The sequence below is a fragment of the Ahaetulla prasina genome, chromosome 6 (assembly GCF_028640845.1).
Source record: "Ahaetulla prasina isolate Xishuangbanna chromosome 6, ASM2864084v1, whole genome shotgun sequence".
NCBI lineage: Eukaryota > Metazoa > Chordata > Lepidosauria > Squamata > Colubridae > Ahaetulla > Ahaetulla prasina.
In genome coordinates this window covers 34,701,070-34,728,262 of record NC_080544.1, presented here as the reverse complement: position 1 = coordinate 34,728,262, position 27,193 = coordinate 34,701,070, and the positions used below count along the sequence as shown (strand labels likewise).

Sequence of the window (27,193 nt, the reverse complement as noted above, 5' to 3'; positions counted from 1 at the left end):
GGAAGGAAAAAAAAAAAAGCATTCGAAGCTCATTGTAAGACGCTTCGGATACCTGTACACCCTATTTTTATATATGCCTATCTGCACACTCCTTTATGTCGCCTAGTGATGAGGTCATAAACACCCGCAGGCGTCCACGCATATTTAAAAAAAAAAAAAGTCCCATGGTCCTCTGCGAATCTCGTAGCTTCCCGCCGATTGGCTGGCACGCCGCGCGAGCCGTTCAAAGTGGTCGCCTTCGCTCTTGGCGCGCTTCTCTCGCGAAGTTGGCTGAGGCGGGAGTGGGGGGGGAAGAATAGCTGAAGCGGTTTCCGCTGAAGGGCGGCTGCGCTCCTCTCCCTCTCTCTCTCGCCTCTCTCGAAGGGATCCCTTCGGGAGTACGGATGCTTCAGACCTGCCCCGCGCGCTGTGGGTGAAGCGCCGGTTCCCTCCCCAGCTTGCTTCTGTCCTTGTCCCCGGCTCTCGCCTTCTGAACTTATCCCGAGACGAACCGACGATGAATTCTTCCGTCGGCGCCAAGAAAGAGGACAAAGGCAAGAACATCCAGGTGGTGGTGAGGTGCAGGTAAGTCCTGACGAGGCAGCATCACCCCTTCGCTTTGGTCTTCCTTCCTCCAAAACCTCCCTCGGTTTTGATCGGGATTAACCAACCTCCAGGCTAATCCTTTACTTGATCTGGATTCGGACTGGATCACGTTTAGATCCAAGATCACGCATCCTCTTGCTCATCGGAAAGACTCGAGTCGGGATGGAGGAGTTGCGTCCCAGGAGTGGGCGGGCGGGCTGGGCTGTCAAGATGAGCCAGTCTTGGATCTAGTTCCTCCCCAGCCTTAACAATCGAAATGCTGCTTGTTGACTGAGGGCTGCAAGTCTTAGAATAGAATAGAGCTGGAAGGAGCCTTGGAGGTCTTCTAGTCCAGCCCCTTGCTCAAGCAGGAGAATCTATACGATTTTAGACAAGTGGCTGTCTAGACTCTTCTTAAAAACATCCAGTGATGGAGCGCCCACGATTTCTGCAGGCAAGCTTGAGTAGGAAGTAAAGTCCCATTAGTTACCAGGTGTTCTTTTTTTTTGGAATAAAGTTTTTTATTTTATACACAAATAAACATATAATACATCAGTTGTTTCTTCCATGTGACATGTCTGTGTTTTCTTCTTGACTTCATCTTCTTTGTTGTTTCTTCTATCTTCATTTTCATATAATGTTACATTTTTCACAAGTACAATATTCTAAACATACCATTTTCTTACATAACTATTAGTTTGCTTATCTATATCTTTTTTCTAGCCAATGGTAAACTTGATCCCATATCTTAAAATATTCTGAATCCTTTCTTTAATCATCAAAGTTAATCTATTCATTTCTGCACAGTCTAATATTTTTTTGATAACTTCCCCTTCCAGAGGTATTTTCTCTGCTTTCCAATATTGTGCAAAAACAATCCTTGCTGCTGTTATTATCTGTATAATCAAGTAAACATTTTCTTTACTAATTTTCTCTGGGAGGATACCCAATAGGAACAGCTCCGGTTTTAAGTTGATATGTTGTTGTATCATTTCTTCTAACCATGTCTTAATTTTAAACCCATAATTTTTAGCTTCTAGGCATGTCCACCACATATGATAATAAGATCCTAGTTACGAGGTGTTCTTGAACAATAGTTCTACCTACAATGTTCATTAGCCTTCAGAAATACCTTCCATTGGAAACAATAATAGGATGTATTCATTGTTTATGGTATATTCCTAAACTTCACTAAAAGGGGAGTAAAGAGGAACTATTATCATGCATCTTGAACTATGGCTCCATGTAGAGTACCTTCCATTGGAAACAATAGCACTTAATTCACCATTAAGTGTGCTCTTAAGCTTCCCAAAGGTGGGTTTTTCTTTATTTTAGTTTTTTTTATTAGAGTTATGAAGGCAGTGGAATCAGTCTGGGGAGAGCATCTTTAGCTTGACAAAAGATGATTGACCGGACATAATTATCCTATGTATGGACTGAGGTTATTTCATGTACCTGGTACATGTCTCCTTTATTTGGATGTATTTGAATTGGGACCAATGATAGACTCCTTTTTACCCTCACACTCTATAAAGATGTAAAAAGCTAAGGTAATAGTTGTTGAAGATCTAATTAAAAAAAGCACAGTAAATTAAAAAAAAATTTTTTTTAATGATATGGTAAATGCTTGAGCTGGAAAGTTTTATAATGATTGTATCATTGACTACATTACGGGATGGGCAAACAATTATCACATTTAGATGGCTGCCAGTGAGTAGATATTCTCTAGTAATTTACTGAGCAGAATAACAATACAAAATATAAAAATCTAATCTAATATGGGTAAAGATCTGTTTTAAGAATCTCAAATTATATCCATATCTTTGGGCTAAAACAAAAGCCTAATTAATTTGCTGTATTTGGGGGGCACTGGCATGAGGCTAAAGTTTGAATCTGAAGAGAATTTATGTGGAGTTGTGCAATATGAAGCGTAAGATCTTCGTTGTGATGGAATTTTTGTTGATATTGATATAAAACTTTCCAGATCAAGCATTTTACCATATAATTTTAAAAAAATGTAAATGGTACATATATTTTAAATGAACAGATTTTGGTTAACTTAGTATTTTTTGATGAACCATGCCCAGGAATTATTTTTATGCCATGATTGTATCATGAAGTACAAAATCAAAGTGGTTGTAGTATGTTCTGTGGACAGAATTAAAGTAATTACAGCCATGCTTTTTCTTTGAAATTAATTGGTGCATGTGCCATCTATCTTTTGAAGGTTATTAATGTTATGATAACATCCAAAATAACCAGATATGTTAATTTTCTGGCTCAGGCAGTGAAGATAGTTGCCATCTATAAATTGATCCTAATTTCAAATGGCTCATACGTAAGGATTTTCAAAATGTAAAAATCTGTATTTCAGCTCCTTTACTTTGCATCATAGAAATCCTAAGTGTCTTTCAATACTGTTGTTTGATAATAGTTTTGGGTGGGTTTTATCTTTAAAGAATATGTAATGGCATCGACCCCTTGCATCCACATTATTGTACCTTTATAGCATCAAATGTAACAAAAAATATAACTGTAATGCTTCAGCATACAGAAGGTTATATGCTGTTTCATGGTGGTTCCAGATAAATCCCATGTAACATCACTAGATCTGTTCATTCTGAATTTTGGGGCCAATATATATTTATTTCTTCTATTTGTAATGATTCAGTTTTGTGTTGATACTATGTGATTTGATGGCTTCATGTGGATCCCATCTAAAAAATAAGAGCTGTTCTGTCAATCTGTGCCTTAGATGTGAAATTTCATACAGTGATCATTGGTTGAATACAGGTAGTCCTCGACTTATGACCACAGTTGAGTCCAGAATTTATGTTAAGTGAGACATTTATTAAGTGAGTTTTGCCACGTTATATGACTTCTCTTGCCAGGTTTGTTAAGTGAATTCCTGTAGTTGTTAAATTAGTAAGACAGTTGTTAAGTGAATCTGGTTTCTCTATTGACTTTGCTTGTCAGAAAGTTGCAAAAAGTGATCACATGATCCCAGGACTCTGCAACCATCATATATGTGAGTCAGTTGTCAAACATCCGAATGTAAATCTTGTGATCATGGGGATGCCACAATGGTTATAAGTGTGACAAATGGCCATAAGTCACTTTTTTCACTGCTGTTGTAACTTTGAACGGTCACTAAATGAACTGTTGTAAGTTGAAGACTGCCTGTAGTTCAAACTGAAGATTTTTGTGATTTGATGAAGTTTCAGATGGATTATGTATAAAACCTATTCTCAGATCCATGAGGATCCAAATGAAACCCAGTGTGGTATAGTGGTTATGGAATTATACTAGGATCCTGTTCAGTTCCATCTTCAAGCAGGAATGCTAGATTCCAGGTTTTGGAATCTTATGGTACTGCATGCATTTCAACTAAACTTAACTCAAAAACAAAGGAAACCGGTTTATAAGTCTTGTGCTGATTTGAAATTAGGCTTAAACACTTACTTCAAATAACATATGGGAAACTGTTTTTAAAGGCCCTTCAACGTATCTGAGCGGAAAGCTAATTCCTACTCTGTTGTGGAATGTGACCATGGAAGAAAAGAAATTACTGTTCGCACTGGAGGAATGGCTGATAAAACATCAAGGAAGACCTATACATTTGATATGGTAAGTCTTACTTATTGCTTAGTAGGAATGTTTAGGGCCCTTTCCCCCCAGTTTGACAGTTTAGTAGCATCATGTTTACAATTTCTAGTGGCATAAAAAGCTAAAGCAAAAATGAACTATAGATACTGAGGGTTGATGAATAAAGACTTCGTTTCCATGTTCAAGCCCTGACATCTTCACTAACAAGGAGCAAGCAGTGAGCAGTCAAAAAGACTTGCTGAAAGCCCGAGGAATTATTAGGAGCAGGAACACATGCTAGTTTGGTATTGAATATATATAATCAAGCTAGGGTTCAATGTTATGTTTATAGTCTCAAGCTCTTACTGTTTTTTTTTGTTTTTGTTTACATTTATACCCCGCCCTTCTCCGAAGACTCAGGGCGGCTTACAATGTATAAGGCAATAGTCTCATTCTATTTGTATATTTTTTACAAAGTCAATTTATTGCCCCCCCAACAATCTGGGTCCTCATTTTACCTACCTTATAAAGGGTGGAAGGCTGAGTCAACCTTGGGCCGGGCTCGAACCTGTTACCACTTTGAGTAACTGGAGCTTTCTAATTAGAATTTCCTTTTCTTTTTAAAGGATTAAAAACAAGCCAGACTCCTCCTTGATGTGTCTCAATTGGTAGCATGTGAAAGGATGCACTTCAACTGAGATTTCCCTTCATCTCAGTTCTGACCCTATATTGCTTATTAGATAGCCTACAAATTGAAAAGTAACTGTGCATCTTATGTATACAGAAGATATAACAGGGAAGGTCTCTTTTAGAATAAATATCAAATATGTATTATAAAGAAAGATATTTATTAGAGAAACAGAAAGAAAAAAGTTGTACATGTTGATATAGTTTCACATAAAGCTCAATATAGCAATTTCCAAAACAGAATTTTGGATTTCAATCAGTGGTGAAATCCAGCCGGATCTGTCTGGCTCGCGCGATCCAGTAGGGCCGGTGGCAGGAGACTCCACCCACCTGTCATCACGTCCTGTTTTTGATCTTCTGCACATGCGCAGACGCCTCTGCACTTGTGTGGAGGAGGCGTGCGTAGTGTGCACACAGTCACATTTGCAATCCGGTAGTGAAGGTAAATGCATTTCACCCCTGATTTCAATGCAAATGTAGAGTTAGTTGGAGAGAGGAGGAGGAACATCTTGGTAGTATCGGAAAGATGTATTGAAAGACAATATTATTGGAATTGGAGATCAATAAAGGGAGGATTCTTAGAGGAGGCCAACTTTTTTAAATTGTGAAATGTATTTAGTTTCTGACATTAGTGGCCCATTTATTTAAATGGACTATTCTGTTTTCTTAATAATTCTGAACTTAAAGAGTTTCCCTGTTTAGAGGCTCTACAGCAGGGGTCTCCAACCTTGACAACTTTAAAGACTTGTGGACTTCAACTACCAGAGTTCCTCAGCCAGCTTTGAAGTCCACAAGTCTTAAAGTTGCCATGGTTGGAGACCCCTGCTCTACAGCATAACATAATAAAAAGTTAACTTTGCACATCTATTCAGAAAACCCCCCCAAAATGGATGTTTAATTACTGAAGGGGTACGAATTTCCATCATTAAGTAGAGTATCTAAAAGTTCCTAAAAAACAAATCGCATAGAAATTAGTTGCTGCTGCTTAGCATGGTTGCTATAAGTATTTCGGAAGCAATAAATGCTGTTTATAATTAGTACAGATTTATGTTTAAAACGGGACAGAAAGTTCACTTTATCAGTTCTGCTGAAGGACTAGCTCCTTTTGTTGCTTCCTCATTTTGAACTGATTGCCTCCAATTAATTGCCTGAATTTGTTTCCCTGTGCCTGTCTCTATGTTAAATAAGATGATTACAGGCAAATATTGTCTTGATTGTTATAAATTACAAGTACTGGTAGTCTTTTTGGCTATAGATTTAAATACCAGGTTTTTGGGGAGGGGGGTTGTTAACCTTAAATCTTATCTTTAGCAATAGCAATAACACTTAAATTTATATACCGCTTCATAGTGCTTTTACAGCCCTCTCTAAGCAGTTTATAGAGTCAGCATATTACCCCCAACAATCTGGGTCCTCTTTTACTGACTTTGGAAGGCTGGGTCAATCTTGAGCAGGTCAGGATCCAACTTCTGGCAGTGGGCAAAATTAACCTGCAATACTGCCTTCTAACCACTGCATCACCATAGCTCTTTAAAATAAAAGCAAGAGTTTTCAGTCTCATTCAGCAGGGAGGAAGGATTGCACATGACCAAGGCTGAAACACATGGCAGGAGTCATGCATCATTGTTTTTAAACAATGGTTTGTTGAACAAATCATAGCAGCTTGGATCATACAAAAAGAAGCCTTAAACTAAAGGTTAGTGTGTAAGGTTGCGCGCTCTTTTTTTTTTAACAAGTTTTTTTTATTTTTATAAAAAGAACAAACCACATACAAATCTTTATTGAACAAGGTATCAGTCGGGTACATAATTAAACACATTTCAAATTTCACCACCTCATTGTATCATTTATCCAATGTTTTCCCCTCTTCAAATTTTATAATAGCCCGTTTCTTTCCAAAGTTTTATTCAGTCCCTTTATCCTGAAAAGTATTTAATCAAATCTAGTTCCCACATTTTCCCCCCTTTCTTGTCCCAGCCTTCTTAAGGAAAAAAAAAAGTACAACTCAATTATCTTGAATATTTATCAGAGACCAATAACCAAAAAGTAAAATAAAAACAAGGTCAAAATCTCTCTTTATCTTACATCACACCTTAATTAAAAAGTCACCCATCACTTATTTTTTGCAAAATCCCATTCCAAGTAAAAGACAAAATAATACAAGTAAAAATCTGTCCTATCTTAAATCTCACCCTAATTAAAAGGTCTCCCATCACTTATTAATTCCAAAAACCCATTCCAAATAAAATATTTTAAAATAGTATCAATTATCTCAAATATTTATCAAAGACCAATAACCATGAAGTAAAATGGCAAGGTCAAAATCTCTCCTATCTTAAATCTCACTTTAATTAAAAGGTCTCCCATCACTTATTTGTTTCAAAAACCAATAATAATAATAATAATAATAATAATAATAATAATAATAATAATAATAATAATAATAATAATAATAATAATAATAATAATAATAATTTAATTTGTATACCGCCCTTCTCCCGAAGGACTCAGGGCGGTGCACAGCCAAAATAAAATACAAAAAGAACAATACATATAATATTCCAAATAAAAAACTGTAAAATGATAAAATAAATCAAAAGAGCAAAATAAAAGGTAATAAACATTCTACTCATATTCCAATAGTTCTGTTGGAACTTCTATCTCAAAAAAATAAAAAAATAAAAAGGAACAAACGTAAAAACCAAATAAGAATCTCTTCTATCTTAAATCTCACCTTAATTGAAAAGTCTCCCATCACTTACTTCACAGTCCCATTCCAAATAAAAACCATCTAAAAAGCATTACGAAAGGAACAAACATTATCCCATTTCTCATGCAATATTCATATTCAAATATTCTATTAAAGCTTTATCTCCAAGTACTTCAATTTCATTAAGTGTGCTCAAAAACTATATTTTCTTTAACTTATTAATCATTGTTTTACTAAAGGTCAACCATCTAGATACAAAAATATTTCTCTGGAATGTCCTGAAATCACGAGAAACATTCCCCTTGTATGTCTTCTTCTGCCTTTAGGTGTCAGTCTTTAGTAGTTACATAATATTATTTTCTGTGTTGTTCTTAAGTATTATCAATCTTAAAGGTCAACATCTGGATGTAGAAATCTTCCTTTGAAGATGTTCTGAAATCACAAGAACATTTCCCAACTGCTTTTCTTCTTGTGCATTTAGATATCAGTCTTTACATTCCACAATTAACAAAGTATCCATTTTAGAGTCAAATCTTTTATTTCAATTTGTTTCAATTTGTTGCTTCTGCATTTCTTCTTCTGCCTTTAAGTGTCAGTCTTTATACTATAGTTACAACCCACAATTAGCAAAAATTTTGGAGCCAAAGTTTCTTTGTTTCAAATTATTTCAATTTGTAGCCTTCTTTTAATCCCACAATTAATTACATTATAATCCTTTATAGCCAAAACTGTAGGGAGGGGAGGGGTTAAAATAAAGTCGATTAAAATACATTTTTAAAGTCCTAATCAGTTCCATTTTTTCTCTCTCTCTCTTCTTTCGCCCTTTCCCCCCTTCTTAATTGTAATTATTAAAGTAGTCAATTAAAACTTAAAATTCTCCAACATCAATTGTAGTTAAAGTGTTTATTTTCCCCAGCTCAATTAGAATTCTTAAGATAGGTTCCAAACCCTCTTTTTCCAAGTTTGGGTATCCTTAATTATTTCCTTCCACTTTCATTTCCTGTTTCAATTAGCCGCTGTTCACAGGTTTTCTTAAAATGCTTATTGGCAAACTTGCCTTTAATGCCTCTCCGTGAGCTGATGATAACTCACCCGGCTTCAATATCTTATTCAATAGTTGTGCTTACTCCTCCTGCCCGTTCTTGTGGCCGCCCTGTTGATGGCTGCAGTCCTCCTCGCTGGATCGAGGGAAAAGGGCTGGAGCTACGGGGAATTTGCAACTTCCCTGACTGCTCCAGCAGCTCCCTCATTCTTCGCGGACCCTACAAGTCGGCTATGGTCCAAAACAGGCCCCCATTTCGAGGGGATTTCGGCATTTATCCCAGAGCTCCCAGGGTTCGTGTCGGTTTCGTTGCAACATTGGCCACACCTTCCTAGGTTGCGCACTCTTGTTATAAAGTACAGTTTGTAAAATATGGATCAGTTAACGCATTATACTAAACCCAACCCAGACACGCCACCTTAAAGCTTAGTGGAATGAGTAAACATAGCGCATGTTAAAATATAACTTTTGTGTCTGGACAATGTAACTATTGTGTCTGAACTTCTCTCTAAGGAAACTTCTGAATTATATTAGTTTTGCAAATAATTCCGAAATATAATTTTAATCTGGTTTGCTACATTATTCCAATTTAGGTAGGAGATAGTATGACTTCAGTCCATTTTTATGTCTGGACTCAAGGTAAGAAGAGTTTCTTTTATTCAATAAAACAGGTTTTTGGAGCCCAGGCCAAACAGATCGATGTGTACCGGAGTGTTGTATATCCAATTTTGGATGAAGTACTTATGGGCTATAACTGCACTGTCTTTGCGTGAGTATTGTGTTTATTTTTTGTTGTACTCTAAAATATATTATTGAAGCTAATTTTTCAAATTCCTTTCTACAGTTATGGTCAAACCGGTACAGGAAAGACCTTCACTATGGAAGGGGAGCGATCACCTAATGAAGAATATACATGGGAAGAGGTAAAAATATTTTAGTCCCTTCCAAGTATAATGCCGACACATTCTTACGTCCTAACAGCTACCTCAAATCCGTGATTTGTTTGAGTATCTGCTCATACTTATTTGCTAACATTCTGAGGCTGAATTCCTGGATTCTAAATCGAGTCAGTTAATACATGTGATATTATTTTTCTATAGGATCCACTTGCAGGTGTAATTCCACGTACCCTGCATCAAATTTTTGAAAAACTTGCAGAGAATGGTACAGAATTTTCTGTGAAAGTTTCTTTGTTGGAAATCTATAATGAGGAGCTGTTTGATCTTTTGAGTCCAACTCCAGATGTTGGGGAAAGGTTGCAACTGTTCGATGACCCACGTAACAAGGTAAAAAAAAAAAGCATTATCTGTCTCTTCCTTCAGGGTTGTGAGCTTCTGAATTAGAATGTGTAACGTCAGCATTTTGCTTTTGACAGAGAGGTGTAATAATTAAGGGTTTAGAAGAAATCACTGTACACAACAAGGATGAAGTCTATCAAATCCTAGAAAGAGGAGCAGCAAAAAGAACCACAGCTGCTACTTACATGAACCAGTATTCCAGGTAAGGAAACAAAATATTTTAGAAAGCCTCCACAGCAGGTTTTACCTAAGCAGAAGTGAAGCAGAAAATCACACTTGTTTTGCCATTGTTAGGCAATCATTTGCTTAATGTCATTCAAATATTGCAGGATACAAATTCAGTAAGAATAATAGAGAACCTTTGGAACTATTTCAGCTGCAAATAGTGTGGTTCATTACTGTGACCTTCTAAGACTCTGTTTTCTCAATTTGTAGTCGATCCCATTCAGTGTTTTCCATCACATTGCACATGAAAGAAACAACAGATGGAGAAGAGCTTGTGAAAATTGGAAAGCTAAACTTGGTGAGTTTTGACACGTGGCATCGCACCACATCAGATTATGCTCAATAAAACAGAGATGGCAGAATTTATTATGCTCAATAAAACAGAGATGGCACGTTAGTTTGGCCACTGTCTGAAGGGAAGTTCCATTGCAACAGTAAACAGACTGTTACAACACCAAGAAATGATTTTTTTGTGATTTTAAAAATGCTAGTAGGTGTCCTGCCCTTTAGGACGATAGAGAACAGATCTTTCCATTTGAATTCCATTTTTGGAGATTTGACATTTTAATCCCATATTCTCTATCATCTCAGATTTCTGCCTGCTAATGCAGGTACCTTTTCCCCTTACTTCATGGTGTAATTGATGGCTTGTTGCATTTGTAATTCTCCAACTATTAATTGCCTATCGTAGCATCCTAAACTATGGGCCCATATATTTGTTGGGAATTGTAAATCCAAATATCCTCAGATGTAGTTGTGTTGATTTTTCAGCTGGTTAGTGGTTAGCAATAATTGTTGGTTACCAAGGCTGAATATAATTTGTAGACCTCTCCTTGTGATTATACATACTGATTGTGACTCAGACAAGTTGTTTTTTATTTATAGGTTGATCTGGCAGGGAGTGAGAACATAGGTCGTTCTGGAGCAGTTGATAAAAGAGCTCGTGAAGCTGGAAATATCAATCAGTCTCTGTTGACGCTGGGTAGAGTTATTACTGCCCTTGTTGAAAGAACTCCACATATTCCATACAGAGAATCAAAACTTACCAGAATCCTACAGGACTCTCTCGGAGGACGCACAAAAACATGTATAATTGCAACTGTTTCTCCTGCGTCAATCAATCTTGAGGTAAGGTGTTTTCTTTCAGGTAATGTGTTATGAGTGACATCCGTCGGACTTCTAGATGAAATTACATTTAGAAATTTATAAGATTTAATAAGCATTATGAGAAGACAGATCTCTAGAGAATAATTTGAACAAGTAGAAGGAGAAAGAAGAGAAAAATCAGCACTGAGATGTATAGATTCAATTACAGCAGGAATGGCTGTACCACTGGAAGACATTTTGCTTGCAAGGGTTAAAACGGTCTTGTTGGGACATAATAATAAAAAAGATAATAAAAGTTCTATTAATGGGGTCCTGATCTATTCTGGTATATAATATTATTATTAAATTTGCTACATATCACACCATCGGGCAGTTCTGAGCATCTTACAACAGAAAAATGTAAATTTATCAAAAAATGTAAATAAAAAAATAATAAAACAGTGAAGCAATACAAATAAATGATGAGAATATAGCAATCCTGAGTTAAATGCCATCTTTCAGAACAGAGTTTTTCCAAGGCAGAAGAAGAGTTGGTAGAATGCTTTGTAAATCACAGTAAATGCCATTTCTCTATAGAGAAGCCCAGCAAGATATTTCTGAAGTGAACCTCCTTGTATTTTTCAACAATTCATTTTTCTTTTATACAAGTGGCTACAAAAAGATGACTTGCTAAGCATTTTTTTACTTTTAAAAGTATTTAAAATTAAATTTATTTTCACATATTTTAAATTTATTTTGTCTTTTGTACCACAGGAAACTCTGAGTACTCTAGAATATGCCCACAGGGCAAAGAATATCATGAATAAGCCTGAAGTGAATCAGAAACTCACAAAGCGGGCCCTCATTAAGGTTCAGTATGCCTTCATTAAGTATAAATGCTTTCTAAATTTTCCCTGCTGCCTTGCAGTGTGAATGCATGATAGTTGATTGGACTTTTTTTTAACTGGCCAGGCCAAAAATATAAGTTTATGTTATGGATTCCAGATGCTTCAGAAGATACATTCCACCATTGTGCTGATATTTTTCACAGGAATATACCGAAGAGATTGAACGCTTAAAACGAGATCTTACTGCAGCACGAGAGAAAAATGGTGTCTATATTTCTCTGGAAAATTATGAGTGAGTACTTGGTTCTTCACAAAGACTGGCAGCTTAGGGTGAACATGACCTTATGATCAATTTTATTAAAAAAGAAAAGAAAAGCACTATCTCTTCTCCAGTCAGGCAAGTTCACGCATTGTTGTGTTTCCTGACAGAATGTGGGTAGAATGTAATTTGTAGAATCTGGTAGAGCGACAGGATGTAGCTCAAATGTCATATTTGAGAGGAATCTCCTTTGCCTCATACATCATTATTGTTCCAAAGCAATCCTAGCTAGCATTTCTTATTGAAAAAGCTTGGATGATGTTAATCAGGGCCACTTTTAGAAGAGTAGAGCAACATTCCATTATGAGCAGATTTCTAAAAATAATTCCTTCAGTAACATAAATTTAAGTAGTGAGTTGGCTATTGAGAAATGAGGTTTTAACATTTTGGAGGAAAACCCTGAGGTATATTGAAATATTATTTTTATTTTATTTATTTTATTTATTTACATTTATACCCCGCCCTTCTCCGAAGACTCAGGGCGGCTTACACTATGTCAAGCAATAGTCTTCATCCTATTTGTATATTATATACAAAGTCAACTTATTGCCCCCAACAATCTGGGTCCTCATTTTACCTACCTTATAAAGGATGGAAGGCTGAGTCAACCTTGGGCCTGGTGGGACTTGAACCTGCAATAATTGCAGGCAGCTGTTGTTAATAACAGACTGTTTAGCAGTCTGCGCCACTCAAGGACCCTTGAAAAAATACAGTATTTTTTTAAATTATTTTTTGGAAAGTTAGGGAAATCCCCAGTCATTGTGAGTTAAGATACTTGGTGACTATAGAATACTGAATATTATTTAGAAAAGAAAGGAACATCAAAGGTTAAAATGTAATGGAATTCCCCAGAGCATAATTCGATAGCAAGCTAATTGGGTTTTAAACCTTTTGAATGTCCAGATAAAAACCATAATATATACTGGCTGGTCCCACTTATTCCCTCTTTAATGAACTGAGGTGAGGAGCAACAAAATAAGGTTTTAGGCATGATCACTTGGAGTCAGAAGGGAAGTGGTGAGATGATTAAATAAAATCTGATATTTGGAAAAGGAAAAAATATCTGGATGAGGGAATGTGGCAACAGGAATAACTATAGAATTTTGAGCATAACTGAAACAAAGGATAGAAATGGAGGAATAAGCTGACTGTTTGATAAGTCTCTTGGCTCAAAGCATCTTCAGATACAACTAATATACTCCCAAGATTTATCAATTATACTGAAGAGAAAACTCCCCTTTGTGGAAGGCCTGGTATAGCTAAAAACAGAGTACAGCTCCTAGCTCAATTGTTAGGAGGTAAGTTATAGGATCATTTACACTTGTATAATATCATTGACTTAAATGGTCAATTCTGTTTATTGTGAACTGCTTTTAGATTTTTAATAAGCAGTACCTAATGTGTTAAATGAATAGCAATAAGATAAATGCATGGTTCAGGCAGAAATGGCTATCAATAGTTAGCAATATGAAGAACTTAAAACATGATGCTTGAAAAACAAGAGAACAATCTAGTGATCAGAAATGAACAGCTATTTTCTCCTATTTGCTCTTAAAGTTATTTCATTGTTTGGCCCAGAATTAATAAGACTACACCATTGGTAACATTAACTGACTTTTTTTTAGTGCTCTTCATGGGAAAATGACAATTCAAGAAGAGCAAATTGCAGACTATACTGAGAAAATCACAGCCATGGAGGAAGAATTGAAAAAAGTAAGTGAACCCAGTATATTTCTCCCATCTTTTGGGATGATTCTCAGATGGTTAGGGAGCTCTAGCATGCTCACCTTTTCACAAAAATAATAATGTGAAAAGCTTTCCAGTTGTCGATGACTTTCTTCAGTGGCTTTCCTTTCACAGGCGCTAAAGGTTTAACCTTTGTTGCCAGTTCTGTCATCTTACTAAATGTTCCGCTATAGTAGCTATCACAGGGTCTTTCCAGTGCTGAGCATACAGTCGTGCCCCTGTTAGATATAAAAGTAAAACGCAGAGTGATTTTTCCAGCTACTTTATCCACTAAAGCAGGGGTGTCCAAACTTGGTCCCTTTAAGACTTGTGGACTTCAACTCCCAGAGTTCCTCAGCCAGCTTTGCTGGCTGAGGGACTCTGGGAGTTGAAGTCCACAAGTCTTAAAGGGACCAAGTTTGGACACCCCTGCACTAAAGCCTAATATTAACTCTGGTCTGAACTGTATATTAATTTTCAAGATTATTTGAATTATATTATTAATTTCAATCTAATGTCACTTCGCTTTTTTTTTTTTTGGTAGGTCTACCAATTTGAAAGTCACTATCAAGTAGAAACAATACAATTAACAGAAATATGAAATAGAGGGGTGGTAATTAAGCTGGAACATTGCTTCAAGCAGCTGTAGTACTTTAAAAAAAAACATGCCAGCAGTTAGAAAAACTACTACAGGCAGTCCTCAATTTACAACAGTTCATTTAGTGACCGTTCAAAGTTGCAGTGGAAAAAGTGGACTGCTTACAATTTTTCACACTTTTGATCGTTGCAGCATCCCCACGGTCCACATGATCAAAATTCAGGCAACTGGTTCGCATTTAGGATGGTTGCAATGTCCCTGGGTCATGTGATCCACTTTTGCGATCTTCTGACAAGCAACCGTGTTGCTAACTGAACAAATGCAATGATTCACTGAATAACTGTGACAAGAAAAGTGTAAAATGGGCAAAACACACTTAACAAATGTTTCGCTTCACAACATAATTTTTGGGCCAATTGTGGCTGTAACTTCAGGACTACCTGTAGTTTAAAAAGCATTATTTTATTTACCATATTTTTCGGACTATAAGACACACCTTTTCCCCCCCCTAAAAGAGGGTGAAGTTTGGGTGCATATACACCAAATGTAGCCCCACCCACCCACTGGCCACCACCCTTTGGCCTCTGCCTTCCAGCAATTTACCTCCTTGAAGCAAGCAGCAAGAAGAAACAGCCCATTTCAATTTCAGCACAGCCTAAGTTGATTGTCCAGATTCTCAGCTGTTTCAGGCTGCAGGGATTGCCATTGCCTATTGCTGCTTGCTGCAAGGAGGTAAATTGCTGGGAGCAGATTTCTTTTCTTTTTTTTCTTTTCTTTTCTTTTTTTTGTTAATCAAGCTATGCTGAAAACAAAAATGAAAGTAAAGCAGGCTGTTTGCTGCAATGAGGCAAAATTGCTGGGAGGCGAGGCAGATTTCTTTTTCTTGTCACCAAAAAAGCTAGGTGCATCTTATAGTCCGGAGCGTCTTATACTCCGAAAAATATGGTACATACACACACATACGTATGTGTGCATCCCGGTACAGTCAGTTGCAACCGCGGCTGACTGTTGGGGGCGAGTCACTGGCCCCAATGGAAAGGGTGCGCAACTTGGGCGTTCTCCTGGATGGACGGCTGTGGTTTGAAGATCACTTGACGGCCGTCTCCAGGAGAGCTTTTTACCAGGTTCGCCTGGGCCGCCAGTTGCGCCCCTTTCTCGACCGGGATGCCTTATGCACGGTCACTCATGCTCTCGTCACTTCTCGACTGGATTATTGCAATGCTCTCTACATGGGGCTACCCCTGAAGTGTACTCGGAGACTTCAGTTAGTCCAGAATGCAGCTGCGCGGGTGATTGAGGGAGCACCACGTTGCTCCCGGGTAACACCACTCCTGCGCAGTCTGCACTGGCTACCTGTGGTCTTCCGGGTGCGCTTCAAGGTTTTGGTTACCATCTTCAAAGCGCTCCATGGCTTAGGGCCCGGGTACTTACGGGACCGCCTGCTGTTTCCACATGCCTCCCACCGACCCGTACGCTCTCACAGAGAGGGTCTTCTCAGGGTGCCGTCCGCCAAGCAGTGTCGGCTGGCGGCCCCCAGGGGAAGGTCCTTCTCTGTGGGAGCACCTACCCTCTGGAACGAACTTCCCCCCGGTTTACGCCAATTGCCTGACCATCGGACCTTTCGCCGGGAACTGAAAACTTATTTATTTATCCAAGCGGGACTGGCCTGATTTTTAAATTCTAAATTTTAAATTTTGAATTTTTAATTGTAATTTTACTGGGTATTTTATATGGTCAATTGGACGGTTTTAATTTCAGCCTTTTATTGAATAAGCTTTTTAATTGTTATTTTAATATGTATATTAATTGTTTTAAATGAAGGCTGTACACCGCCCTGAGTCCTTCGGGAGAAGGGCGGTATAAAAGTTTAATAAATAAATAAATAAATAAATAAATACTGCATATATAAATGAACAAGCCGTGTCATCTTTTGTCAATTTTTGCTGCACAATCAGCAGGAAGGAAGAGCTAGCAAACACACAAAAGCCCTTACAGGCTGTATTTGGACTGCAGGTGGCCTGTATCTTTACAGGTATATTTTGTCTTGATGCAGGTTACAGAGTTATTTACTGTACACAAAAATGAACTGGAAAAGTGCCAGGAAATCCTACAAGCCTGCGAAATGGAATTGGAAGTTACCCAGAAAAACTTGGATATCACCAAGGTTCTTCTTGTTGAAGAAGAATATGTGGCCTCAACTTTAGAGAGCTCAGAAGAAAAACTTCATGGCACTGCTACCAAGGTCAGACCATATGATATACTAATATTGTTTTTTAAAAATAAATTGATTGCTAGATTAAAATAATTGTATTTTAAATAGAGATAGACCATTTAAGAGTTTCAGTAGTTCTTACAGTTCTGAAAGAATATTGGACTTTTAGTGTCCTTCTTGATAAAGTCAGAATGCCTTTGTCAATGGGAAAAGAGTACATTCTATGAGGGGATGATATGGGCATTTTATGGAAGCTTTTTCAATTAATAGTTTAAAACAGGGGTCCCCAACCCCAGTCCACAGCACGGTACTGGGCCACGGCCTGTTGGGAGCCAGGCCCGAAGTTCCATTTGCATAAGTGGCGGGCATACAAAACCACACACACCACCACTGCTACGGGTCCAAGGCGCTTCAAAGATTGGGGACTCATCACCTAAAAAGACATTGAAGCCAAAAGAGGCAAAACTTGGAAAGAATATTTCTGTAACCCCCTTAGTTTACGCTCTAAAATGTAATGGAAAACGTGTGTGTGTGTGTGTGTGTATGAGAGAGAGAGAGAGAGAGAGAGAGAGAGAGAGAGAGAGAGAGAGAGAGTGAGTGATATTTTAGGAGCATCAATCTTTTGTTTTCTTTTCTTTTCTTTTTTGCCTTAGCTACTTACTACAGTTAAAGAAACTACCAGTGATGTGTCTGGTTTGCATGCAAAATTAGATCGGAAGAAAGCAGTTGAGCAGCACAATGCGGAAGCTCAAAATACCTTCATGGATCACATGAATATACTCTTTGACAAAATCCAGAGCTCTGTGAGAAAGAACTATCAAAATCAGCAAGAGATGCTAAATTCTTACACCTCCTCAGTTAGTAAGTGTTTCTATTCAACTTCACATGGCGATAAAGTCAACACACACCTATGACATGCCAAAACCTTGATTCAGACTTGTTTGAGAAATTAAAACTATTATCAAATCACTGTTGCCTTCTACTAAGAAGGGGACTGGGCTAAATTATTATAACTTGTCTTTTTCTTGTTAGATGATCTTCTATCCACCAGTACTTCAGCATTTGGAGTTACCGCAGCAGCTTTAGATGCAGCATTCACTTCGGTAAAGGAAATGGTTTCTACTCAAGTGTCCCAAGTTGCTGAAAAAATGCTGAATCAGGACACGCTGACCTCCAAAAATAAAAATGACCTGCAGAAAATGATCGTAAGTACAAGTGACATAAAGTAGAATAACATTTGGGTTATTTGCCGTTAAAGTATAGGCCAGAAACAAAAGGATTCAATTAGAGTTGGAGGTTCCATGTGGTTTTCAAATGAAGACAAGGTAGACATTATGACTACAATAAGACCGATTTTGGCACAGCCTTTCTTCATCCAGTGTCATAAGCATAAAAGCTAGGTTATTTATTTATTTATTTATTTTGTCAATCATATATAAGATAACAGGTAAAAATATAAACATAATTTGGATACATGAAAAGAGTAAAAAGGAATATTAGGACAGGGACGGTAGGCATGGATGCATGCCCCTTAATTTGATGATTAGACACTTGGGGCAAGTTCCTATATTACAGTAGAATGCAAATAAGAATGCTGTTGGAATGCAATTCTACAGAAGGAACCGAAAATTGTGTATTTGTCATATTTGTGAGTATTTCTCCTTATTGTCTTCAATAAAATTTCACTGGAGATCTATTAGGTGCCACGTCAGCTCTTGGAAAAACCTCTTGCATTGGAGGAAGCTTGGCACTAAATTGATCTTATTGATTCCCGACGTGTGAAATAATAGCTAATTCAGAGCAATTATAATGTCTTTAGCCTTTCTGCAATTCTGTTTTCTGATTGGGTTTCAAACGTTTTCTTTGTTGGAATCAATTAGTTCCCTATCTTGTCTGTTCTTCTAGGAGGCACATGCATGTGGACTGAACCAGGCGTTAAGTAGTCTGACTCCTGTAGTACAAATTGTGCAGAGTATAAACTGTCAGCTGCAGGAACACTTCAAGAAAAATTCATCCTTGGCAGAAATGGTAATAAACATACCTTGTGGTAATAAACATACCTTGAAGTACTAGAATTGTTGAATGCTAGCATAAGGATTAGGAACCTTGGGAACTTTAAGATCCCAAGGACTTCAACACCCAGCATGCCGACTGGGGAATTCTGGGAATTGAAGTCCACACATCTTAAAGTTCCCAAGGTTGAACAAACACACTGCTTTAGCCTTTCAACCTAATCCAATCCATGAGAACAACCACCAAGTTGCCAGAGCCTTCATTGGGGCCCTTCCTCCCTCTAGCAATGTAAACCACTTCATTTGTAGTCCAGTTTCAGCAGTTTCATGCCTTGCCCCCTTGGGAAAGGCACTGAGCAGTCACAGTTGTCTAGAGCTGTGGAGCTTAGAGGTGATTAAGATGGAGATCCCTCAATCATATGTTTGTCTTTGGAGAAATCACCATTGATGATGGTATAAATAGAACTCTTTCCATTTACTGACAGGAAAAGCCAAGGAACATTCCCTATTTTCTCCTGCTGGCAAAACGTTTTCTCCTGCATGAACACTTTATAAACAGGCAGTGCTTTTGAAATGAGCTGTCTACCAATTCCCTGCCCTGTTTAACTCTTGAGCCTGTGGATGTTGGATCCTCTTCTGTACCCCATCTCGAGGACAGCTTTTGTCAATCGCAAAGTCTCCAGCTGGAGTGAACTAAAACACCTGCCCTGATATTTCTAGGTTATCTGGATAATTCCAGATTGAAGAAGACTGAAATATCTCAGATCTGCTCATATGTGTTTGGCAGGAGGACAAGTCGTAAATGTATTATCGTGACATCACAACACAAACCCTGTGACTTATATCTGGAGTCTATGATTTTACCACACATGTCTTGACATGTTATCATGCAGTGATACCTGTGGTCCCACCTAATTGAATAGAATTTGCCATGTTTCTTTTTTAAAAAAAATCCAATACATATATACACATCAGACTAGTATTGTTTAGAAAAAGTAAATCAATATCAATGTGCCCTTGAAAACTGATGTGACCTCTTTTTTTGACTGAAAGATTACAGGCTACAAAGAAGAACTGGCTACCTTCTTCCATGAGCATTCTCTTGCTTTGAATAAACTACACAAAGACAGTTCCCAAATGTTTTCTCAGCTTCAGAATAGTTATGAGAGCCTGCAAGAACAAGTGGAACTGACCAAGATGGCACAGAAAACGGTATTTCTTCCATTTGTAGCCCAAGAATGATCAAGCCAGTGTTCATAGGAGGTCTGTAGTGCACTAGAATAGAAGTGGGTGCTGGGGTAATGATCTTAGAGAAATATGGATTGCTACGCTGTTAAAAGAACACTTAGGTTCTGCTGGCTCTGCTGGCCATTGTTCATGCATCATGATTGCATGTTAACGTATGGTCCAGTGTGACCATCTTAAGAGACAGGTAACTAGTTTTCTGGACTTCTGCTGCTGTTATGCCCAGTTGACATTACACAAGATTGTGAGAGTTGCGCTTGAAACTAATTGAAGGGTTCTCTACCCTTGTCTTAGTGACTCTTTGAAACTTTATATTTCTGTTTCCATCGCTGACACAGAAATTGGCTTGCCTGCAGGCTTCTAGCAATGAGTCCCATAGTATACAGTATACATAGTTCTGGCCAGCTCCATTTTATAAATGTTTGGTTGTTCGTTTTGATTTTCCATTTATATTTTCTACTTCTACTTCTTTTATTGTAAGAACAACACTTGCAACCAAACAAAGAAGGATGAGAGGAAAACATGGGGCTATACGTTAGCTTCATGTGCACAAATGTCTCCTAGTAACGTGGATGTTAACATTGTTCGTACTTCTTAAAGTCATATAACACATATCAAGTCAAATGTGTTCAAGTAAATCAAGGAGAAATATGAATGTGTCATTTCTTGTGCACATCATGTAGGAGTGGAGAGGAATTTGGCTGTACCTAAGAAAGGGGAAATCTGCTTATTGAGAAAGGGCTAATCAGGATAAGCAATACTATATTTCTATGTTTGTTTCATCTTTCATAGTAACTCGGAGGTAGGGTTGTGGTCATCTATAAATTCCATTTTAGGGTTGTGAACCTGCTTCTTCCAGGAAGTAGATTGGATAAAGGAAATTGACTTTTGCCGATATCTAGCAGAATCTTTCATCCTATGTATCTCCTGAAAGGTGGATTTTTTTTTTCCTGAACTGTCTCTAATATAAAATATAAAACTGTATAAGAATTATTGTTCTGCATTAACTATTAACTGAAAAATGCATCTGAAGTACATTCGAATAAATGTGAGTTTCCTGCATGCTTTAAAATTATTTTACTAGTATACTTTTGTATACTAGTATTTTGTAATTTTTTTTTCAATTTTCCTTGATTCATACTAGAGTACAGCCCAACTTATTGCTTTGCTGCAAAATCAGCTAAGCATGCTCGATCACCAAGCTCAGCAGAACTTCAGCCAGATCCTAGAGAAAAGTGGAAGCCTAAAGAAGAATATTAATGATGTACAAGAGAATATAATTGTGTAAGGAAGCTTTTAAACTTACTTTTTTTCTGAAATATGTTTGAAGGATTATTCTAATATTCTGCAATTCTTGGGAGTCAGAGTCATTCCAATATTTCTTGGGCTAAAACCCTCACATTCCTTATCATAGACTCAAGCACCTGTGGGGCAGCCCTGTTTCAGGCTAAACCTGCATAACTATATCATCAAGGCAGACATTGGGAAATCAGAATTTGAATTTTATTTCACTCAAAATCAATTGAAATAAATAATAAAATTTATTTATTTTTTTGCTAATCCCCTTTATTGACTATGTCAGTTTCAGGAACTGCTACTGCCTTTATGCATTATGCATGGCTTTGATCTCCATCTCAATAACACCTCTGACAATCAAAGGCAGGGGTGGACATCTTTGAGGGATGGGCAGCACTTTTTCAGGGTGTTCAAATTAAAGTAAGGCTTGCACGCATTTGCTTTTAGCATTTTTATTGGGGGAAAATGGCACACCGAATGTTTTCCCACTTTTACTGCAAAATAATGCCATAGCAGACTCGTCCAGAATGACTGGATGCTATAATAAAATTAGCAGTTTAGATATAACACTGATTTGGTTGCTGCTTCAGTCTTAGTTTATGTGATAAAGCACAAAGATTAGCGCTTGAATAATCTGTGGCTAAATCCTTTTCTTTAGGCAGACTATTGGACTTGTCAGCGCTACCACTTCCCAGCAGAATAAGATGATTCCCGTTCTCGATGACCTTTCCCAAGAGATCAGACAGTCCAGCCATGATAATGTTAAGATACTTCTGGAATCAGACAACCATTCTAAAAATCTGAGCAGTAGTTTGAGAAACACTTGCAAAGAAGCAACTAGCTGGGCTGAAACGGCAACTGCAGAGATAGGCTGTGTAGTTGATCAACAGAGAGCTTTTCTCAACAGCCAGAACGAACACCTACAAAACATGTATAAGGTAATTCTAAATCTTCTAACCTGGTGACACCTAAATCATCAAAGACTTTTTAGACATGGAATTTTATGACAGGTATATCCAGATGGTCCTTGACTTATGGCCATAATTGAACCCAAAATTTCCATTGCTAAGCGAGGCAGTTGTTAAGTGAGTTGCGCCTCATTTGACGAACTTTTTTTTTGTCACGGTTGTTAAGTAAATCACTGTATTTGTTAAATGAATCATGCAGTCATTAAAAAAATCTGGCTTCCTCGCCAGCTGGGAAGGTTACAAATGGTGATCGCATGAACCCAGGGACAGTGTAAAAACCAGGGGTGTCAAACTGGCCTGCGGGGTGCTTAAATCTGGTCCATGGGGCCGGCCTGGAAATAGCAAAGGAGTGGCCTTTGGTATCTCTGGCAGCCAAAATGGGACACGGGGGGATCCTGTTTTGACCAGCAGGGTGCTGCAGAAGATGTCGCTTCCAGAGAACTACAATGCTGATCTGGCCTTCGAAGAAATCCAGTTTGACACCCCTGGTGTAAACTGTCATAAATACGCCCCCCGGGCCGGATACGTGCAACGAACATTTGTGTTGCTGCAGAGAGTCTCTCCCTTCGGGGTCTTTTTGTGCGGGTTGGAGGGGGGGGCAGAAATTCCGACTTGGGGTCTGCTTCAGCCTCCTGGTGTGGGGCTTTGGGCGAAGGCTGGAGGGCCTAGTTCCAGTGGGATTGTATCATGGCCTGGAACTGGCTGATCATCTCAGCCCGCTGAGCCTTCAGGCACCTGTACCTGGCCTTGCATTCCCGCAGATCTTCCCTCTGCTTGGAAAGCCTATGCTTGTAGTCCACAGTGAGGTGCTTCTGCTGAGCCTCCTTGGTCAGATCCAATTTGAACTGAGTCAGCTGATTTGCCAACTTTTTCTAATGGTGGCTGCTTAGCTCCAGCAACTGCTTCCTGTTGGGACCCTAAGGAGCCTGGGTGGGCAGGCAAGGAGTGGCAAGTAGAGGCTGGCAAGGTGCCCCTCGATGTGAGTGACATTGAGTTGGCCACACCCACCCAGTCACATGACCATCTTGCCACGACCACCCAGCCATTCATTAGGCAGATCATATTAGTGGTCCGCAGGATTTAAAATTATGAATTTAGTGGTCCCTGGGATCCGAAAGGTTAGTGACCCTGGATTAGACCATATGATACAATATCTTCTCCCAGGTATGGCTATTGATGGCTTTAATCAGGGAAGCCTGGAAGAAGGACCCAATCCATGTTTTCCCACACCCAAAAGTCTCTTCTACAAATAATGGTGGTCCATATAGTTGGAAGCAACCAAAAATTCTTGTCATATATCGAGTACAATAAGTTTCATTCAGTCAAACCTGTAGTTTTTAATATTAAAGATCTGATTTCTTAACATAATACCTTAAGATGTTTTGCTTCCAGGATCTCCATGACAAGTGTAACACATCAGAAGCCAAAGTGACAGACCACATAAGGAGACAAAGAGAGGCTGAAGATGTCACCCTCCAGAGGCTTCTTGACTGCTTGCAGAATGACCGAGAGGTGCTTACCAAACAGAAAGACCTGCTCGTTAAAGAAGCAGAGGATGGTTTAACTCAGATTAATGGCTTCCTTACTGAGGATCTGAAAATGGATTTCCCCACAGGTATTTGGAGGGGGGAAATTAGCCAAAAAAAGAGGAAGAGCTACCTCAAATCAGTTTTGAAATCCAATAAGAAAAGGGTGGCTTTGTGGTTCTAGGGTGGTGTGGTGGAGTGCCTTAATTATCTCTTAAATGGATCTTTTCCTAAAGGAAATACTCCCCAGCGGAAGGACTACTGTTACCCAGTGACGGTGGTGAAAACAGAACCACGCGATCTCCTGCTTGAAAAATTAAGGCAAAAGCAGATGGCGCTGACATCTACTCTAAAGGCTGCTGAAGCCGTGAAGACCGACGTCATGGATGAGGTAACTAGAGAGTAAAGGATGGAGACATAGCTTGCTTCTCCCACGGGGTGGTACTTAAACTATTATGTTGCTGTAGAGTGAATTAACTGTACAGAGGATTGCTCCTGCTCTATTGTGTAGTTAACTTGTAGAAATGGTTTATCTACACTGCCACAACTGGCTAACTGTTGTCTGTCCCAAGGATTCTTTAGACGAAGAAGAAATAAGAGAAACTAATGAGAGCCTTTGCAGTGAAAAATCCTACTTGGAGACTAGCTTGTGTATTCAGACTAATGGTGTGCCCTTCTTCCAGGTAATTTGTCTTTTTGATCGGGACATGTTGATTGAGACATGTATATTTTTTCAGTAATTTTATTAAGAACTATATAGATACAACTAACAAGGAACCTAATATAAGAATGATTTTTTTTAAAAAAAAGATAAAGTATAGAAAGGAAATACCACCAAAAATGGTAAGAAAAGAAAACTTCCCTCAAACTCTGCAGCAAGATACTATTCAACGTTAATAATTTATTGCTGTCTCTTAAATAACAACCAAATCTTCATTCCATGCCTCACTCCATTTTCTATAGCTAAATCTTTAGGTCTTATTGATTAATAAAGATCTAAAAAAATTAATAAAAGTACCTATCAGTATATTACTATATAATCCTCCTTTCCATTTAGTCTAAATCCTCCTCATTCCTCTCTTAATAATTAAATGTTACAAAAATAGTAATTAAAATTGAAAGCTCTTAAACAAACATCATTTGGAATGAAAACCTCTTATTTAGATATTTAAAAAATGGTAATCTAAATATTACAAATTCATCCATTACACCACTGAACATTTCCAAAAGAGAAATAATCCAATCCAGATGATCATCAAACATCACCAAAGATAGCAACTCATTATTTTACCATAGTCATATAATCCAATTTTATAATTTTTTCCTACTTCCTCTCAGCCATCTTTAAATAAAATTCTGTGTTTCTTCTAGTCTCTTTGCCCTTCTCTTGAAGTTCTTATCATCTTGATCTAAGACCATTTGTACTTTCCATGAGCTAACTCCAGTAAATGTCTTATATTTCAGTTTAAAAGGATAGTTCACATTGTTCTTTGGTTACATTATTTGCATGTCTTTTTTGATTGGTGACTGATTATTCAATTCTACTTGTAAATCCGGTATTTCCATCTCTTTCTTGTAAGTTGTCATTTTTTAAGTCCACCTCCATTTTAGTTGTCTTCAAAGGAATTTGGTCATCATCTTAAATGTTTTCCAGCAAAGGGTTAAAAAGCTCCATCACTTCTCACGCCCAGAGATCAGATTTTCTTTAAAGTAGCCATCATGTGCTTTAGTAATTGACCCTTCAAAGATGTTTTGCCCTGAAATGTAAATAAAACAAGATTTTCCCAAAACGAGAGGATCTTTCTAATTACCCTGGACAACTCCTTTTCCCCAAAAGTTTTGCTTACTGAAAAACTTTTGGTGATAAGTTGTTTTGACATTTTCTATTGCTGAAGAGTATTTCTGTTTGCCAGTAAATTGTCTGAGGCTATGTATTTGCAAAAATGATGACACAACTATAAAATGGAGCTGATATAAAGCTTTCCCAGCACTTAAGTAATAGTAATAAATAATAATGCAAGCTCTTTAACTTTACAGCATAAAAGAAGTGTCAAAAAGGATAAAGAGAACAAAGCAGCATTCTTCCTGGAAAAGGCCAAGGAGGAGGATTCAACCACTCCATCTTACCCAAAGTCAAAATATCCATTACGAGTCCTCAACTAATGTACAATATCTTCTATTTCTTTCCATCCTTGCCAGTTTTCTTAGGTTGAGTTATGCACATGGCTTTGTGGTCAGTGTCCCAGATTGCATAGGTAGAGACATCAACACGGGATGCCTTTTATAAAACGTAATTTGCTTACTTTTTGTGTTTTGCAGATTTTGAAATGTAATAAAGAAAAACTAACATTTAGTAGTCTTGGCTTTATTTTTCTTTTGTAAAATCAGGTAACACCCAGAGTTGGGCTAGGAGCAGAGATCTCTTAAATGTGTCTTATATACGTGGCTTACTTGCAGTAAGTGGGGGAGGAAAAAACCACTTTATAATTTATGACAGTAATGGAGCCTGTCCATTATGGTTGCAAGTCATGACGGTCGTTAAGTGAGGTGACTACTTGATGGCCTCACTTAACAATCCGTATGCCTGCTCTTCCCGATAAGTTGTTAAGTGGTGCACAGAGTGCCTCAGGAGTGGGGGAAGGATCTGTCAGGCCTGGCTCAAGCCCATACTGCAGCACCTCCTTGAATCTCATGTGGCCTGCCCAGGGCCTCCCAAGACTTCCCCTATCCCCTGAGCACTCTATGCTCTGCTTCCCATCCCTCAGAGTCCCTGCAGGCCTTGGGCCGGTTTTCCTACCCACCTCCGTCTCCTCGCCATCTGGATCTCGGAAATGGGTGTCTTTTGGGAACAGCTGCAGTGAATTATGGCAACTTCAAAATGGTGCCTGCTTCTAGGATAGTGTCACGTAACTAGAGGCGGAGCAGCCTTTTCTGTTTGTCCACCATGAAGTTAGGGGGCTTTTCCACAGCTTCATGTTGTATGTTGGTTGAACCCATTCCTGGATCAGAGAGCTTTGTTCAGTTGCTCATGCCCCAGTCACCTACCTTTGAAAAGAATCCAGAAGCGGGGGAGGGCGGGGCTGACATCGCAGCAACATGATGCATCTCCACGGGGCTCCGTGGGATCGCACCAAAATTCAAACTGCAGGAGGTTCTGATGGACGTAAATCACCTTGGAGGAGTGATGAAATAAGAGCACATTCCGTTGATCTCAGGGAGTTCACAAGCTCCCTGATCGATCCGGAGA

At 38.3% G+C, this 27,193-nt stretch overlaps 1 protein-coding gene across 1 annotated transcript; it reads left to right on the top strand.

Annotated features, from left to right (window-relative positions):
* Positions 1-189: 189 nt before the first annotated feature.
* KIF11 (kinesin family member 11) lies at positions 190-26,293 on the top strand. The gene is made up of 22 exons (XM_058188874.1): positions 190-564; positions 4,059-4,191; positions 9,260-9,357; positions 9,433-9,511; positions 9,689-9,874; positions 9,964-10,088; positions 10,322-10,409; positions 10,997-11,239; positions 11,972-12,067; positions 12,249-12,337; positions 13,990-14,077; positions 16,741-16,929; positions 17,553-17,760; positions 17,932-18,104; positions 18,805-18,927; positions 19,965-20,123; positions 21,301-21,440; positions 22,111-22,390; positions 23,813-24,035; positions 24,183-24,337; positions 24,519-24,629; positions 25,984-26,293. The coding sequence occupies exons 1-22, from the start codon at positions 497-499 to the stop codon at positions 26,107-26,109; spliced, it is 3,180 nt and encodes a 1,059-aa protein (XP_058044857.1). The 5' UTR covers positions 190-496; the 3' UTR covers positions 26,110-26,293.
* The last annotated feature ends 900 nt before the right edge of the window (positions 26,294-27,193 follow it).